The following is a 12,844-nucleotide window of genomic DNA, read 5'->3' on the forward strand; positions in this document are numbered from 1 at the left end:
TAAATGTAGAGGCTGAATGCTGAGTTAGTGGAGGAGGGGTGGGTGAGGGGGAGTGATTTAAAAAAAAAAAAAAAAAAAAAGGCATCCAGCATGAAACACCAAACCAGCTGGCAGACAGCACAAAGGGTATCCATAAGAAACAGAAAGTACATCTGGTGTCACCCAGAGGCAACGCTAAGAAAGGTTTTTGTGGGGAATGTTTTCTGGAAAAGGAAATTTGGAGCAGTGTGTAGGAATGGTTGCAGCAGGTCACATAGTCCAATATCTCCAGACAGCAGGTGCCTGGGGAAAAGTGCAAGAACAGGGCAAGCATTGAGCAGTATTTCCCCAGGACACTGCCCCAGCTTCCTGTGACTTGTGACTCTGGGACTTCTGTGACAGACTTCCTGGGTTTTTTTTTTTATTTAGACCATGAAATTAATTTATCAAACTAATTTTTCTGAATATACACAAACTTCTGGCAACCAGAAACTCCTGTGGCACTGAGTTCCACCACAGCTGTACTGTGTGAAGAAGTGTCTTGTTCAAGCCTGTCAACTCAAGTTTCCCGCGATGCCCTCTACTTTTTTTATACTGGAACAGTGAGTGAATCCAAATCTGCCTTCTCCAGACCACTTGTGATTTTACAGACCCTACCAAAGCCGTTTCTCTCTCTGGCTTCTCTTCCAGACTGAAGGTTCATACTATCTATCTGTTCCAAGTGTGGAAGCCAGTCTGTACCATGGATGTCGTCACTTTCTCCTGGGCCTTTTCCAAGTCTCCTTTTGAAACCAGAGGACCAGAACTGCAAAGAGCACTCAGGACACCATGGATTTATAGCGGCATCTTTCCTGTTTGCTTCATCTCTTTTCCTAGGAACTGATGGACTTGCTTTTCTCACACTGCTGAGCACTTCACAAAACTATCTGTCTCAAGATTTTGTTCCTGAGTGATATCGGTGAGCTCAGAGGAACTCTTCACAGTTGGTCATTTTCTTTGCTAGCCTGAATAACTGAGTAATAATACCAAACACCTCACTTTTCACCCCTTTTCCAGGTGATTTATGACAATAATGAGCAAGCACTAGCATGCCCTGCAGGAATCCACTGGGCCTGCCCTGCTATAGAAACCAAACGTATGTTCCTACCATTGCCTTTCACTGTTCAGTAAGCCTATAGGTATCTATGGGAGGGTTTTCCCTCTTACTTCAGATTATTTAGGCTGGTTAACAGCTTTCAAGGGGTGGGTTCTGCTGAGTACCTTCTGAAAGTCCCAGTAGATTCAAGGAGATGGATCTCTCTTGAGCGTATTTGTTCACTTCTTCAACGATTTCTCATCCATCTGTGAAGCAAAGGGAGCAGCCTCATCCCAGCGCGCAGTCTGTACGCTGGTGAGGGTGCATCAGAAATAAATGACTGTGATCTGTTTTCCCTCAGAGAAATAAAATCCCAAATCTGGCAGGTTGCTCTGGTCAAAAGGGTGACGCACAGCTTTGGGTCTCCAGCTCGGGAAGTTTCTGAGATCTCACCGAGATGTTCAGTTACTCTACAGATAATCCTTTCTTATCTTTATTTATATATTTATTTGTTTATTAAGTCACAGATCACATTGCCACTTAGAAAATATGACCTTCTGTAAACTGCAGAAGATACTTGACTGGTGAAACACATTGTGCTTCCATTTCCAACCCGGCAGCGCAATGGCCCTCAGCTGTCATTCCCAAAAACAGGTGCTGTAAATCAATACCTCAGTGGTTATATTTTGCCAGCACCCTGGCAGGAGGCAGCACAGCCCTCCTCTGAAGAGACCTTAAAGGTGCTTTGTGTGTGTCTCCATCTGTATGACTGCAGCAAGAGGGAGCTGGGATGATGAAGGTCCATCGTGTACTACTCCTCATCTCCACAGGTAAAGGTGTTCCAGCCATTGCCTTGAACAGGGGTCGTCTCCTTCCTGAGCGTGCAGGACCAGAGCTTTGCGTATACATCAGTATGAGCAAATGTGTGTTCTGGGAGCAGCCTGTCCTGCTGATAAGGTTTTATGAACACACCAGATCATTTAAATGAGAGCTTTGGAGTGCCTTGGTAACAGCTCAGATATTTGTAATTTCAGACACCAGATATTTTGAAGTGAGATGTTTTTGTGTTTAATTGTTTTTCTCTCTGTTATCTTTTTGCCATGCTCCCATTTACTCTAGTGCTACATGTATTTCAAAATGTGTGAAAGGGTCTAGTAAACATGGCTTGAAATATAAAAATTCATTACAAGAAATTTCATTAAGTTGTGGGACTACTGACAAGGAAGCAGAATTGATTTGCAGCTGCATGTGTTGTACCACGATAATTCTTTTTAAACTGTCCCTTAAAAGAATAAATATTTCGTGATCCTAAAAACTCTTCACCAAATTCAAGCAGTATACTAAATTCCTGCTAAGCCACACCAGAAGGTAGCAATGTGAAGGATTTTAATCGGATTAATAAAGCATAGCAAAGATCTTGACTTAGATACGATGCTGCGATCATAACTTAAAAATTGAAAGATGACTCCTGCCCAGCCCAGCCCAGCCTCCTGGCAGGGGAAGCAAGCAGCGCTTGTCTGCAGCAGACGGCTTTTCTCAATGGCATCCAAGTGTTTTAATACCATCTCATGGCAGGACAAGGCCGAGACAGAATCCTTGGCATCTCAGCTCAACTATATAAAAGGACCTGATGAAAAGTCAGTTAGGAAACAAGGGGAAAATCCTGGCTTAGATTGGAGTCAGCAGCAAAATTCTTGTTGACTTCAATGGCCCAGGATTCAAACTGAGAGAAGGGAAGGCAAGGATGGGATCTGCCAAAAATGCTTGTGGCGAGGCTCAGCTGTTCTGTTCCCTCTCACTACCTTTAAAAGGGGGTACATACAAAAACATCCCCAAGCCCCCTTCCATTTGCTTTGCTCCCCTGTAACAGTGAAGCAGCTACAGTCTGGGTACGTGATGTGGCTGCTTGTTTTGCAACAGGTGATCTGGAAATGGGGTTCGTCTGTTTTTCTGTGAGGTGGGAAGCTGAGCACTCACCCCTTGGGAGTACTATGCCATGCATATGTACTGCTAAAGCTGCACTGAAACAAAGCTGCTACCTGCCATTTTCACTCGTGATGCTCTTCTGTGTAGCGCTGCTGAGTCACGCTGAGCAGTCTGTGGGCAGAGCTCTCCAACGACAGGTTGAAACCTTCCCTGAGGAGAGGTAAATAGGGGACTGCATTGTGAATGGTTTCCTTCTCTCCCACCACAAACACGACCTGAGCAGCTCCCATTGTGGAGAGGTGCTCCTGCTCTGCTTAGACGTCAGATGCAAGGAGTCTGGATGGTGCTTTCACCTCAGTGACTGTTGTGCTTGGCCCTGTCCTTTAACGTTACTGTTACAGGCAAGTCCGTGGAATTGAAGGTGGAGAAGACGACATCAGAAATCCCTGATTATGGGTATTCTCTGTGTTTAACTGTCCAAAGTATTGCATGTAAGCACAGTTGCAGGTTGGGACATCCTGGAGGAGATTCCTAATGCTCAGTCTGATGTCCGCCATCATGGCTATTTGTTTTTGTTCATCTCCTGGTTGGAGGCTGTTGTTGCCTTGCTCCTAAGCTGACCTCCGGATCAGATAGGTAGTTACCCCAGCTGACGGTATTTGCAATGCACGTAATGTACGCCTGAAACGAGGAGTCACACAGAGGACTTGGTGTTCACCCACCGCCAGCAGCTTGTTGTTGACAGTATTTCCTTCACGCCCACCTCAGACTGATGGCATTGTAACGTGTCCCCTGTCCCATCTCACTGATGCCACCCCTGCTGTTCTGCAGCTGGGCTGGCCCTGTGCTATGAACATGAGACTCGCCTCGTCGAGGACTTGTTCAGGGACTACAACAAGGTGGTGCGCCCAGTGGAGGACCATCGGGATGCCGTCGTTGTCACCGTCGGGCTGCAGCTCATTCAACTTATTAGCGTGGTACAGTATGAATGTGTGGTACATGTTGAACTGCTGGCTTGTGTGATAGTGCCAAACAGTGTCATTTTTCTGAGGATACAGTTTTTCTCCTTTAATCCTGATGTTTGCTGCTACTGCATCCTTTTTTTTTTTTTAAGGATGAAGTAAATCAGATTGTAACAACCAACGTACGCCTGAAACAGGTAACTCTAAATATTGCTAACCATTTCATCCGATTCAAATAAATGCACTGGACACAGCCAGGAATGAACTACTCTGTTATACTTTCAGGGGCAACTTGGACAGGTGGGTCAGCTAGCAGAGCATTTCTTCTTTCTGGGGTCTCAAGAACAAAATGCGCTAGACACTAAGAGCCTTAAGAAAAGCATTTTGTGTTGTATTTCAAACAATAGATTTATGGTATATTTATCTTCTATATTATTTTCTTTTTTTTAAATAAGCTTCTTAAACCGAAATTTAAGTTAATGTAAAAAATTAGCTGGGGGTCCCACTAGCATATGTTTATGCTTTCCTGCATGTCCCAAAGGAAGGGAGGTGCATGTTTCTAGGAAGTACCAAAACTACCCCCAGAAGTGCTGGAAGAGGCTCTTAGTGGCTGAAATCCTCCCTCTTTAGCAATGGACGGACGTCAACCTCAAGTGGAATCCAGAGGACTACGGCGGTGTGAAAAAAATCCGCATCCCCTCAGATGATATCTGGCGGCCAGACCTTGTTCTTTACAACAAGTAAGGGGTGCCAGCTGCCTGGGGAGGGGAGGGGTAGCTCTGCCCCGTGGCACCACTATGGTGGGGCTGCTTTCCCACGACATCTGGGCCAGTGGGTAGCATGCTGCAGAGCAAGTTTCTCCAGGAGCAGGCACGATGGCACTGGGGAGACCAGTTGATCCGCAGCTGGAGAAATCCTTTTGTGACTATGTTAATTATGCTGCCCGTATTGCTGTTAATGTCCTTGTTCCTTTTGCAGCGCAGACGGTGATTTTGCCATCGTTAAATACACCAAAGTCCTTCTGGAGCACACAGGCCTGATCACCTGGACACCACCAGCTATTTTTAAAAGTTACTGTGAAATTATAGTCACGCATTTCCCATTTGACCAGCAGAACTGCAGTATGAAGTTGGGAACTTGGACATACGATGGTACAGTGGTTGTTATTAACCCGGTAAGCAAGGAGTTTGTAATTGGGAAAAGCAGTAAAGACCTGGATATGTTTTTTAGGGAAATCTCAGATTTAGAATGGAATATAACCTTGGTTTGACTGAAAAACAAGCAGGCACTATGTGTAAAATATAAAAACCCTATTTGTAGATCTAGCACAAAATTTCCTGGTTTGGCTTCTAAAATTCTGCAAACACATAATTCCTGTGCCCTAACAGTCTCCTGCCTGCCTGTCTTCCGACAGCTTCACACCACTTCTTATGGTGCTGCCTGTTCTGCTTTTGTTTGGTTTCTTTTTTTTTTTTTTTTTGAGGGGGTGGTTTTTTCTGCTCATGACTTTCCATTTCCAAGGACTCTTTCCCTGTCCCCTGAGGTATGTCTCCTATCTGTAAATATTTAATCAGTCTTTCTCTTTAGTCAACTATCCCTGACTGTTTCTGTAAAATATTCAGTTGAATGCTGTGTAGAGCATGATATTCTAAAACAACATAGACAAGAGTGGTTTGCTCACAAAAATGCATGAAGTGCCCGAGTTCTTGGGAATCCTGTTCCTGAGTGACTGCCAAGTTTTGATTTTGTTCAGAACATCTAATATTAAGAATTTGTATTTTTTTGCTGTCAGGAGAGTGATCGTCCGGATCTGAGTAACTTCATGGAGAGTGGGGAGTGGGTGATGAAGGACTACCGTGGCTGGAAGCACTGGGTTTACTACGCTTGCTGCCCTGACACCCCCTACCTGGATATCACCTACCACTTCCTCATGCAGCGCCTGCCTCTCTACTTCATTGTGAATGTCATCATTCCCTGCCTGCTCTTCTCCTTTTTAACTGGGTTAGTTTTTTACCTACCCACAGATTCAGGTATGTGAATTTATTCATTCTACTCCCATAGAAATTGCTCTTCTAACAAGTTTCTGAGAAATTCTGGGTATTTGAAATCACCAGCCAACTTAAAGGGCAGCGCTTGCTAAAACTGGACATTTCCACTCAAAATAATGGCTCTAAACATTCTGTAAATAAAGGGTAAGTGCTGAAAGCTGAAACTATCGATATAAATAAATTGGGCTGATTTCCCACCGAAGTCACTGCTTAACTATCCAGTTAACTTCTGCAAAAGAAAGATCTAGCTAGTTGATTGTTATGTTTTGCTGTAGGTAGGTAGTTAGTGTGTTAGTACATCACGCAGTAAGGGAGCACACAAAGGGTGAGTGAGGCCCTTTGGCACAGTGTTAGAGCAGAGATCTTGTTATCTGTTCACAGAAATTACCCGTGTGACACAACGAGCAATCCTGGGCTCTTCTGGCCTCCTTTGTCCCTGCTGAGCAGCTCTTGCTCCCTGCAACCATTTCCTCTGCTTCATTCATTTTACCTTGTGTCAGCTTTTCATACTGCTTAATTTCATTAAGCCTCTTCTATGAAATACTTGATGTATTTTTTTTCAGTGGAAAACTTTCTAGAAAGTTGAACTGGATAGAAAAAAGATGTGCGAATCGTGTTTTGTGGTTTGGTTTTGACATCCTACATACTGGAAGATCTCAAATAGCAACTGGTGTCAGTTGTGATTTTTGTCTGCCTACTCAGCCCAGCATGAGCCTGCCAGGGAGTAAGGCAAGCGAACCCCCAGGAGGCTGTGGAGCAGGCATTAATCAGGTGCATATACTTCATCACTCAAAATGCACAGCCCATGAAGTGTGCCTGGCAAGTAAGCTTTCCATATCCATCACCCATACCTCAGCCCAGGCATACCTGGTAATTCCCACCTTAATGCTGTAGCTGACGCTGAGAGCCTCTCAGGTTTGGCCAGCCTGGTTACTGCTTTGGATGCTGGGAGAGATGATAGCACTCCAGATGCACACAGACGTACATGTGTGAATAGCCATCATCCACATCCTATCTTCTCAAATAAATACTCTCTGTACTGAATGATAGGAACAGCAATAGTGGGGGTTTTTTGGTAGGTTAGGTGTTTTGGTTTTTTTGGTTTTGGTGGGTTTTTTTGTTTGTTTGTTTTTTTGCATGGCAGGTGAGAAAATGACTCTCAGCATCTCTGTCCTGCTGTCTTTGACTGTGTTCCTTCTGGTCATCGTGGAGCTGATTCCCTCCACCTCCAGTGCGGTGCCTCTGATAGGCAAATATATGTTGTTTACAATGGTGTTTGTCATCGCTTCAATCATCATCACGGTCATCGTCATCAACACCCACCACCGCTCCCCAAGCACTCACACCATGCCGCACTGGGTCAGAAAGGTGAGCTATATGGCTTTGCACATTTCCTGGTTTCCAGTGAGCACTCCATATTTTATTGGCAGGTTTTCTAATAAAAGTCAACAAGAATTGGGGAAGTAAATGCATCACGTTAAATCTCTCTAGGCACAAGAGCCAGTGTTTACTACTTAGCTGTGCATAAAGTCAGCAAGACTGCTAAGGTGCTCCTTTTAAGTAACAAAGTTGTCTACTGGGGTAGAGTCTTGCAGGGAACAGATGAGGCAAAACATGGGCAGCTGAAGGTACAGGGAAAAGAAAATGGGCCAGCTGGACTCAAATTACATTTCCTGGTCTAATTCTCCATCTGACTGCAAAACATTGCTGCCTGCCAGTGGCCAAGTTCACCAGCCCGTGTGAGTGCAGAGCACAAAGGCCATTGGGGATACCTTCATTCAGCATCCCTTTTTGAAAAAGAGAGTTTAGCAAAAGCCATGATCTTCTCTGTACTTTTCCAATAAACACAGTCACTCTGCAGTCCTTGGGAAGCAAGGAGATCCTTGCACACTACTGTAAATGGTAACCACGAGATGTAGAAAAAAATGGATGTCTTTCATTACAAGTTCTCTGCCAGGGAGACAGTACCAAAGTGGATCCATTCAGTTATTCTTGCCTTTTTTTTTTAAGCCTGCCTGGGTTCGTATTAAACCATGACATGAATAGGAGATTGTTCTGTGTATTTCTAATTATACTTTTAAGGCTACAGCTTACATCAGATTCACTCTGCAGCATGAACAATCCCTGCAGAAGAGAGATTTCAACAGGCAAACACTGCATGCCCTTAAAACTGCTCTGGCAGCAAGCCTCCGTTATTCCAAAGGAAATTATTGTAAACCATATATGCATGTATAACAAACATTTGTGATAGCAAAGTCAAACATAAGAAGCCAAAAGAGATCCTTTGTAGTCTATTCTTCAAGCCAGATTCGTAAGCAATATGTTCCAAATTAGATGAGGGTCTGCTCTGGGATGTAGCATCCCCCTTCATGTGTAGATGTTGGCTATATGGCAGGGGGAAATGGTTTCCAGAAAATGTGTGACAGGCCTGCGGGTGACTCCATCTGCCCCAGGACATAAGGCTGACAAAAGCCCCAGTGTGACTAAGGCGCAGGCTGTGACATACTCCGAGCGGGAATCTGTAGCCGATCCAGCGCGGGAAGTGATTTGGGACCGGAGAGGCTTGCCTTTGTTCAGTACACAGCTGCATCTGTAACACAGCCCCGCCGACCAGCAACTGTCTTCTTCTCCCTCTTTGTTTTCAGATCTTTATTGACACAATCCCAAACATCATGTTTTTCTCTACAATGAAACGACCGTCCAGGGATAAAGAAGACAAAAATATTTTTGCAGAAGACATTGATATTTCTGAAATTTCTGGGAAGCCAGGTTCTGTGCCTGTCAACTTCTACTCCCCACTTACCAAAAATCCAGATGTGAAAAATGCTATAGAGGGAATCAAATACATTGCGGAAACAATGAAATCAGACCAAGAAGCCAGTAATGTAAGGCATTTTTTGTGCATGATTCATTTCTTGCTTTCAAATTGCTACTTTTTTTTTTTTGGCAAAATATCCACGCCTCACAAAAACACTCCAAACCCTGTTTTGGCTTTAGCAGGGGACAGTCTTCTCCCCTTGATGCAGTCAACAAGGAGTGACAGACAATAGTCACAGATGGCAATTGAATCTTGGTCCAAAAAAAAAAAAAGTGGCAGTGCTAAGGTTTTCTAAATGTGGTACGTGAAGCCATAGAGATGGAGTGTCTGTGAGTAGCAAAGAAGTTTCAAGAGCTGTAAGAAAGTCCCAAAACACATTCCTCCTGTCTCCCACTCAGGCATCTTCCCCCTGCGGTAAACAATCTCCTGTCACTTTTGAAAAGCCAGGAAGCAAGCCAGACTCCAAAAGGCTAGTAGTTTTATCTGAGAAGCGTTAAATGTAACTTACAAATGATAATTCCATTTTCAATAAGGTTTTGTTTTATTCCTGAATGCTACAAGTAGTCCCTGCAAGTGAAGCACGTCATGAGCTCCTCAGATTACTGACTTTTTCCACATTGCAAGCCAAAGGAAGGATAAATGCGTGTAGAGTCACATATGGCAGTGTTCCCCAGGAAAACCTAGCTCTGCCTCCTCCTAGCACATTCAATGCAGTTAACCCCCTCTTTTATTTCAGTTATCACAGCTCACACAGCTTTTGCATGGATAATTCAGTACCAGTACTTCATCTGTCTAAACGATCATAGACCTTTCCTGCTGAGCTGCAGGCTAGCCTGAAGATGGGGGGAGAGCTCTCTGGGACAATAATTTGCCCTGTGCTCTTGAGAAGGAGGCGCCTCCTTCCCACGGGCAGAATTTACACCATGGCGTTTGTTCCTGTGACCAAATTCCTGGAGCACGTGGAATGGCTCTGGCTGTAGTCTCATATTCCCCATGACTCCTATGCCTCTCTGCAGATAAAGTGTTGCTCTCAGCAGGGCTGGCGTGGCTTCAGCATCTCTGGGCTTCACTTCCTCCTAGACTTACAAGGAGGGTCTTCGGGTTACTGGCAAGTGTTCCCTTCGGAAGTGGAGCCCAGCTGCTTGTGTTGTCTGGGCACTGTTGATATCACTTCCAGGGGGCTTCAGAAGTCAGGTTCCCCAAATAAACTGAAGGTTGTGGCTTCTGAAGGCTGCCACTTCATTGCATTCAATTATGAACCACCTCAAAACAGTATTGATTATCAGTGTCCTCTAGATAAATTACAACAGCCTCTTCTACTTGTGGGGCAACTAAGGCAAAAGTAGAGGGTGCCTTAGGCCAGTACGTGTCATTCCGTAAGGCAGAGTTACAGGGCTGGAAATCCTGAGCCCTGCTGCACTTAGCACCTCACACTCTGCGCGCTCCTACGGTGCTGGGTTCCCACCAAAAGCATCTAGTGAAAAGGCAGTCACAGAGCAAGTGGTTCACGGTGTCCCACAACTGGAAAAAAGACTAAGGGAGCTACCAAGAAGGTTTTCCCAGACCTTAGAGTGTATAGTAGGCATGGAAAGCAGGGACTAGAGCTAAATTAATGGAAATTGCTTAGATATCCCATAAGAATGAAAAAGCAATAGAAAAACAAAAGCCAGTTGGGCCAAACTAAGCATTTTGCTTTCAATGTTTTAAACTCTCTTTCAAAAGCAACGATTTGCCTAAAAATTAAGCTTTTTAACATTTCTTTTTAATGAAATTGTTCACCAAATTGCCAGGGTTTCTAAACAGTTTAGTCTTGAAACTTGCATTTCTAGGTTGCTTAGGCTTTCTGAACCACTGACCTGCTTTTGAGAAGAAAACAAGTATTTTTTGCATAATAATAGTGGAACTTAAGGAAGAGCCTTTCCACTGTTCAAGACAGTAAATTACAAGAATGCCCATAACAAACATGGCTCTGCAGAGATTTTACCATCTCCTTTGTTTCTTTCCCAGGCTGCAGAAGAATGGAAGTTTGTTGCGATGGTGGTTGATCATCTTCTCCTTGGCATATTTATGCTAGTTTGTATTATAGGAACATTAGCTGTATTTGCTGGTCGCCTTATTGAATTAAATCAGCAAGGATGAACATCAACTGGAAACTATTTGCTACCCTGGTCAGCATCTGAAAGCATCTTAACCGTCAGAACCTGGCCAGCCTCCGAAAGTTTCACAGACAGGAATCGGTCCCTGCTGGGAAAGAGCAGGGATAATAAAACGTAAGGCTCCATACTTAGCACTTCTGAGCTGCTGCTCGGTGGCATTTCCTTGCCAAAAAGAAACACTTGCATTACTGGTAGACTGAATGGCTGTCAGCCAGGTTTTGATCCGTTTTACCATTTATTAAAAATGTTAATGTATTAATAAGACTGTCTGACTTTGTAACCCACAGATACAATTCCACTGAAATCAATAGCAGTGTAATAAGCTTTAGCTGAGCTGTAAATCTGTATCCAACTTTAGCGTTCAAGCTGGTTTCAATATCAGCTCTGTGGTTTTTGTATTGGCAGAGTCACAAATGACTCCTCTTGTAACACTAGATGTAACCAGCAGAAATATCTCAAGCTCCATGCTTAAGCACTTGATTTTCATGCACAAATCTGAAAATGCTAACTGTCATATGTGACTCTACCTGTAGAAATTCTTGATGCAGCAAAGAGGAGGGACTGTCCCTTACTGTGGGAAGGATCCAGACTCAGCCAGTTGGGTCCCACAGGTATTTTTTGCTATCAAGTCCCATGGTAAAGGACTTGTAGAGGAGGATTTTTTGCCCTGTTTTTTCACCGAGCCCTGCTCTGTGACCATCAGGCATCCCAGTGACTATGTTGCAGTCAATGCCCTCTTATTTTTACCTGCTAATACTCGTTATAAGAAGCCCCTCATTCATTATGTATTAATGCTCAGGATTTTCGTTGTCAACAGCTATGTTCTGCAATTGCATCCTAAGGGAAAAGTTTAGGCCAGAGGGGAAAGGAGGGTATCCACAGAATAATCTCTGTACTCAGCCTACTCTGCTCTGGGAAGGTTGGTTTCCACTCTTTATTTTGAGTGATGACTAATGTGGGGGCAGCTTCAAATTTGGGGGATGCTCAGTATGACATCTTAAACACAATTCTTTTTGTTCCCTGAAAACTGTCCCCTGCCCTGCTGAAATAGATCATGAGCATTAAAGTCAGGCACAGCATCACAAAGATCATTCCTAGGGAAAGTGTGGATCTCAGTTTTACTTACGTGTGACAAAATGACAGGACACCTCCTCGCCTGAGCAACGCAAATAATTACCCAAACTTTACTCAAATGTTGAGCAGCAGCTCACTCTAGTGGCCAAAATGAAGTAGTGCTGCTTTTGGCCAAAGACCTTTGGGGTTTAGTAAATATTCAACATAAGCAACAAGCCTATGTGTGTTTCAGTAATACAGCGTGGAAATACTAGTAGTGCTGCCTATTTTTCGTAAAAATAAATAAAGTGAGGTGGGGCAACTGATACAAGTTACTCATCTTTCCCAACTGGTTGCCCGAGCCAATAGGACTACTTTGCTAACAGCTGTAAATAATTTGCTGTGCGTTTAATAAAATAATTTGTATTATGTTAATGGTCTACAGGAATGTGTCATGTCTGCAGAGGACAGGCATTTGAGATGCTCTATAGGGAAAATTAGGCACTTATGCAATACTTCCATCGCTGCATGTTGTTTGCTGGACAATGTTTTGGTGAGCTGCAGTCCTAAGCAAAGCAAACTGTCTGGGGCAATCGATCACTTGGTAACACTCTGCTCAGCTCTTACAGTTTAGATGATGATAATCTTTGCCTCCCTGGATAATCATTAACCCTGTAAACAATTGCTGAAGATGTATGCTGGGTAAAACCTCTGCTGACAGATGGAGCGCTTGCTGCAGCTCTGTTTATCTTCGGTGTGAGCTCTCAGCCGTTGGAGGGAGTCACACAGCTCCCCGGCTCATGATGAGCTAAGCTGCAGCATAACGG

At 44.0% G+C, this 12,844-nt stretch overlaps 1 protein-coding gene across 2 annotated transcripts; it reads left to right on the forward strand.

Annotated features, from left to right (window-relative positions):
• Positions 1-1,769: 1,769 nt before the first annotated feature.
• On the forward strand, positions 1,770-12,452 carry CHRNA1 (cholinergic receptor nicotinic alpha 1 subunit). Of its 2 annotated transcripts, XM_076342582.1 has the most exons (10): positions 1,770-1,884; positions 3,812-3,957; positions 4,095-4,139; positions 4,228-4,242; positions 4,573-4,682; positions 4,921-5,116; positions 5,735-5,972; positions 7,135-7,358; positions 8,636-8,875; positions 10,816-12,452. In XM_076342582.1, exons 1-10 carry the CDS (start codon positions 1,845-1,847, stop codon positions 10,945-10,947), a joined length of 1,386 nt encoding a protein of 461 aa, XP_076198697.1. In that variant the 5' UTR covers positions 1,770-1,844; the 3' UTR covers positions 10,948-12,452. The 2 variants fall into 2 exon arrangements, with proteins under 2 accessions (XP_076198697.1, XP_076198698.1); XM_076342583.1 differs by lacking the exon at positions 4,228-4,242.
• The last annotated feature ends 392 nt before the right edge of the window (positions 12,453-12,844 follow it).

This window comes from Aptenodytes patagonicus, chromosome 6 (genome assembly GCF_965638725.1).
Source record: "Aptenodytes patagonicus chromosome 6, bAptPat1.pri.cur, whole genome shotgun sequence".
In the NCBI taxonomy this organism is placed as follows: domain Eukaryota; kingdom Metazoa; phylum Chordata; class Aves; order Sphenisciformes; family Spheniscidae; genus Aptenodytes; species Aptenodytes patagonicus.

Bases quoted from the DNA above. Each gene is read 5' to 3' on its own strand.
- CHRNA1 (XM_076342582.1), top strand. From the start codon at position 1,845: ATGATGAAGGTCCATCGTGTACTACTCCTCATCTCCACAG. The intron at 4,683-4,920 runs GTAAGGGGTGCC...TTCCTTTTGCAG, and splicing joins GACCTTGTTCTTTACAACAA to CGCAGACGGTGATTTTGCCA. The intron at 5,117-5,734 runs GTAAGCAAGGAG...TTTTGCTGTCAG, and splicing joins CAGTGGTTGTTATTAACCCG to GAGAGTGATCGTCCGGATCT.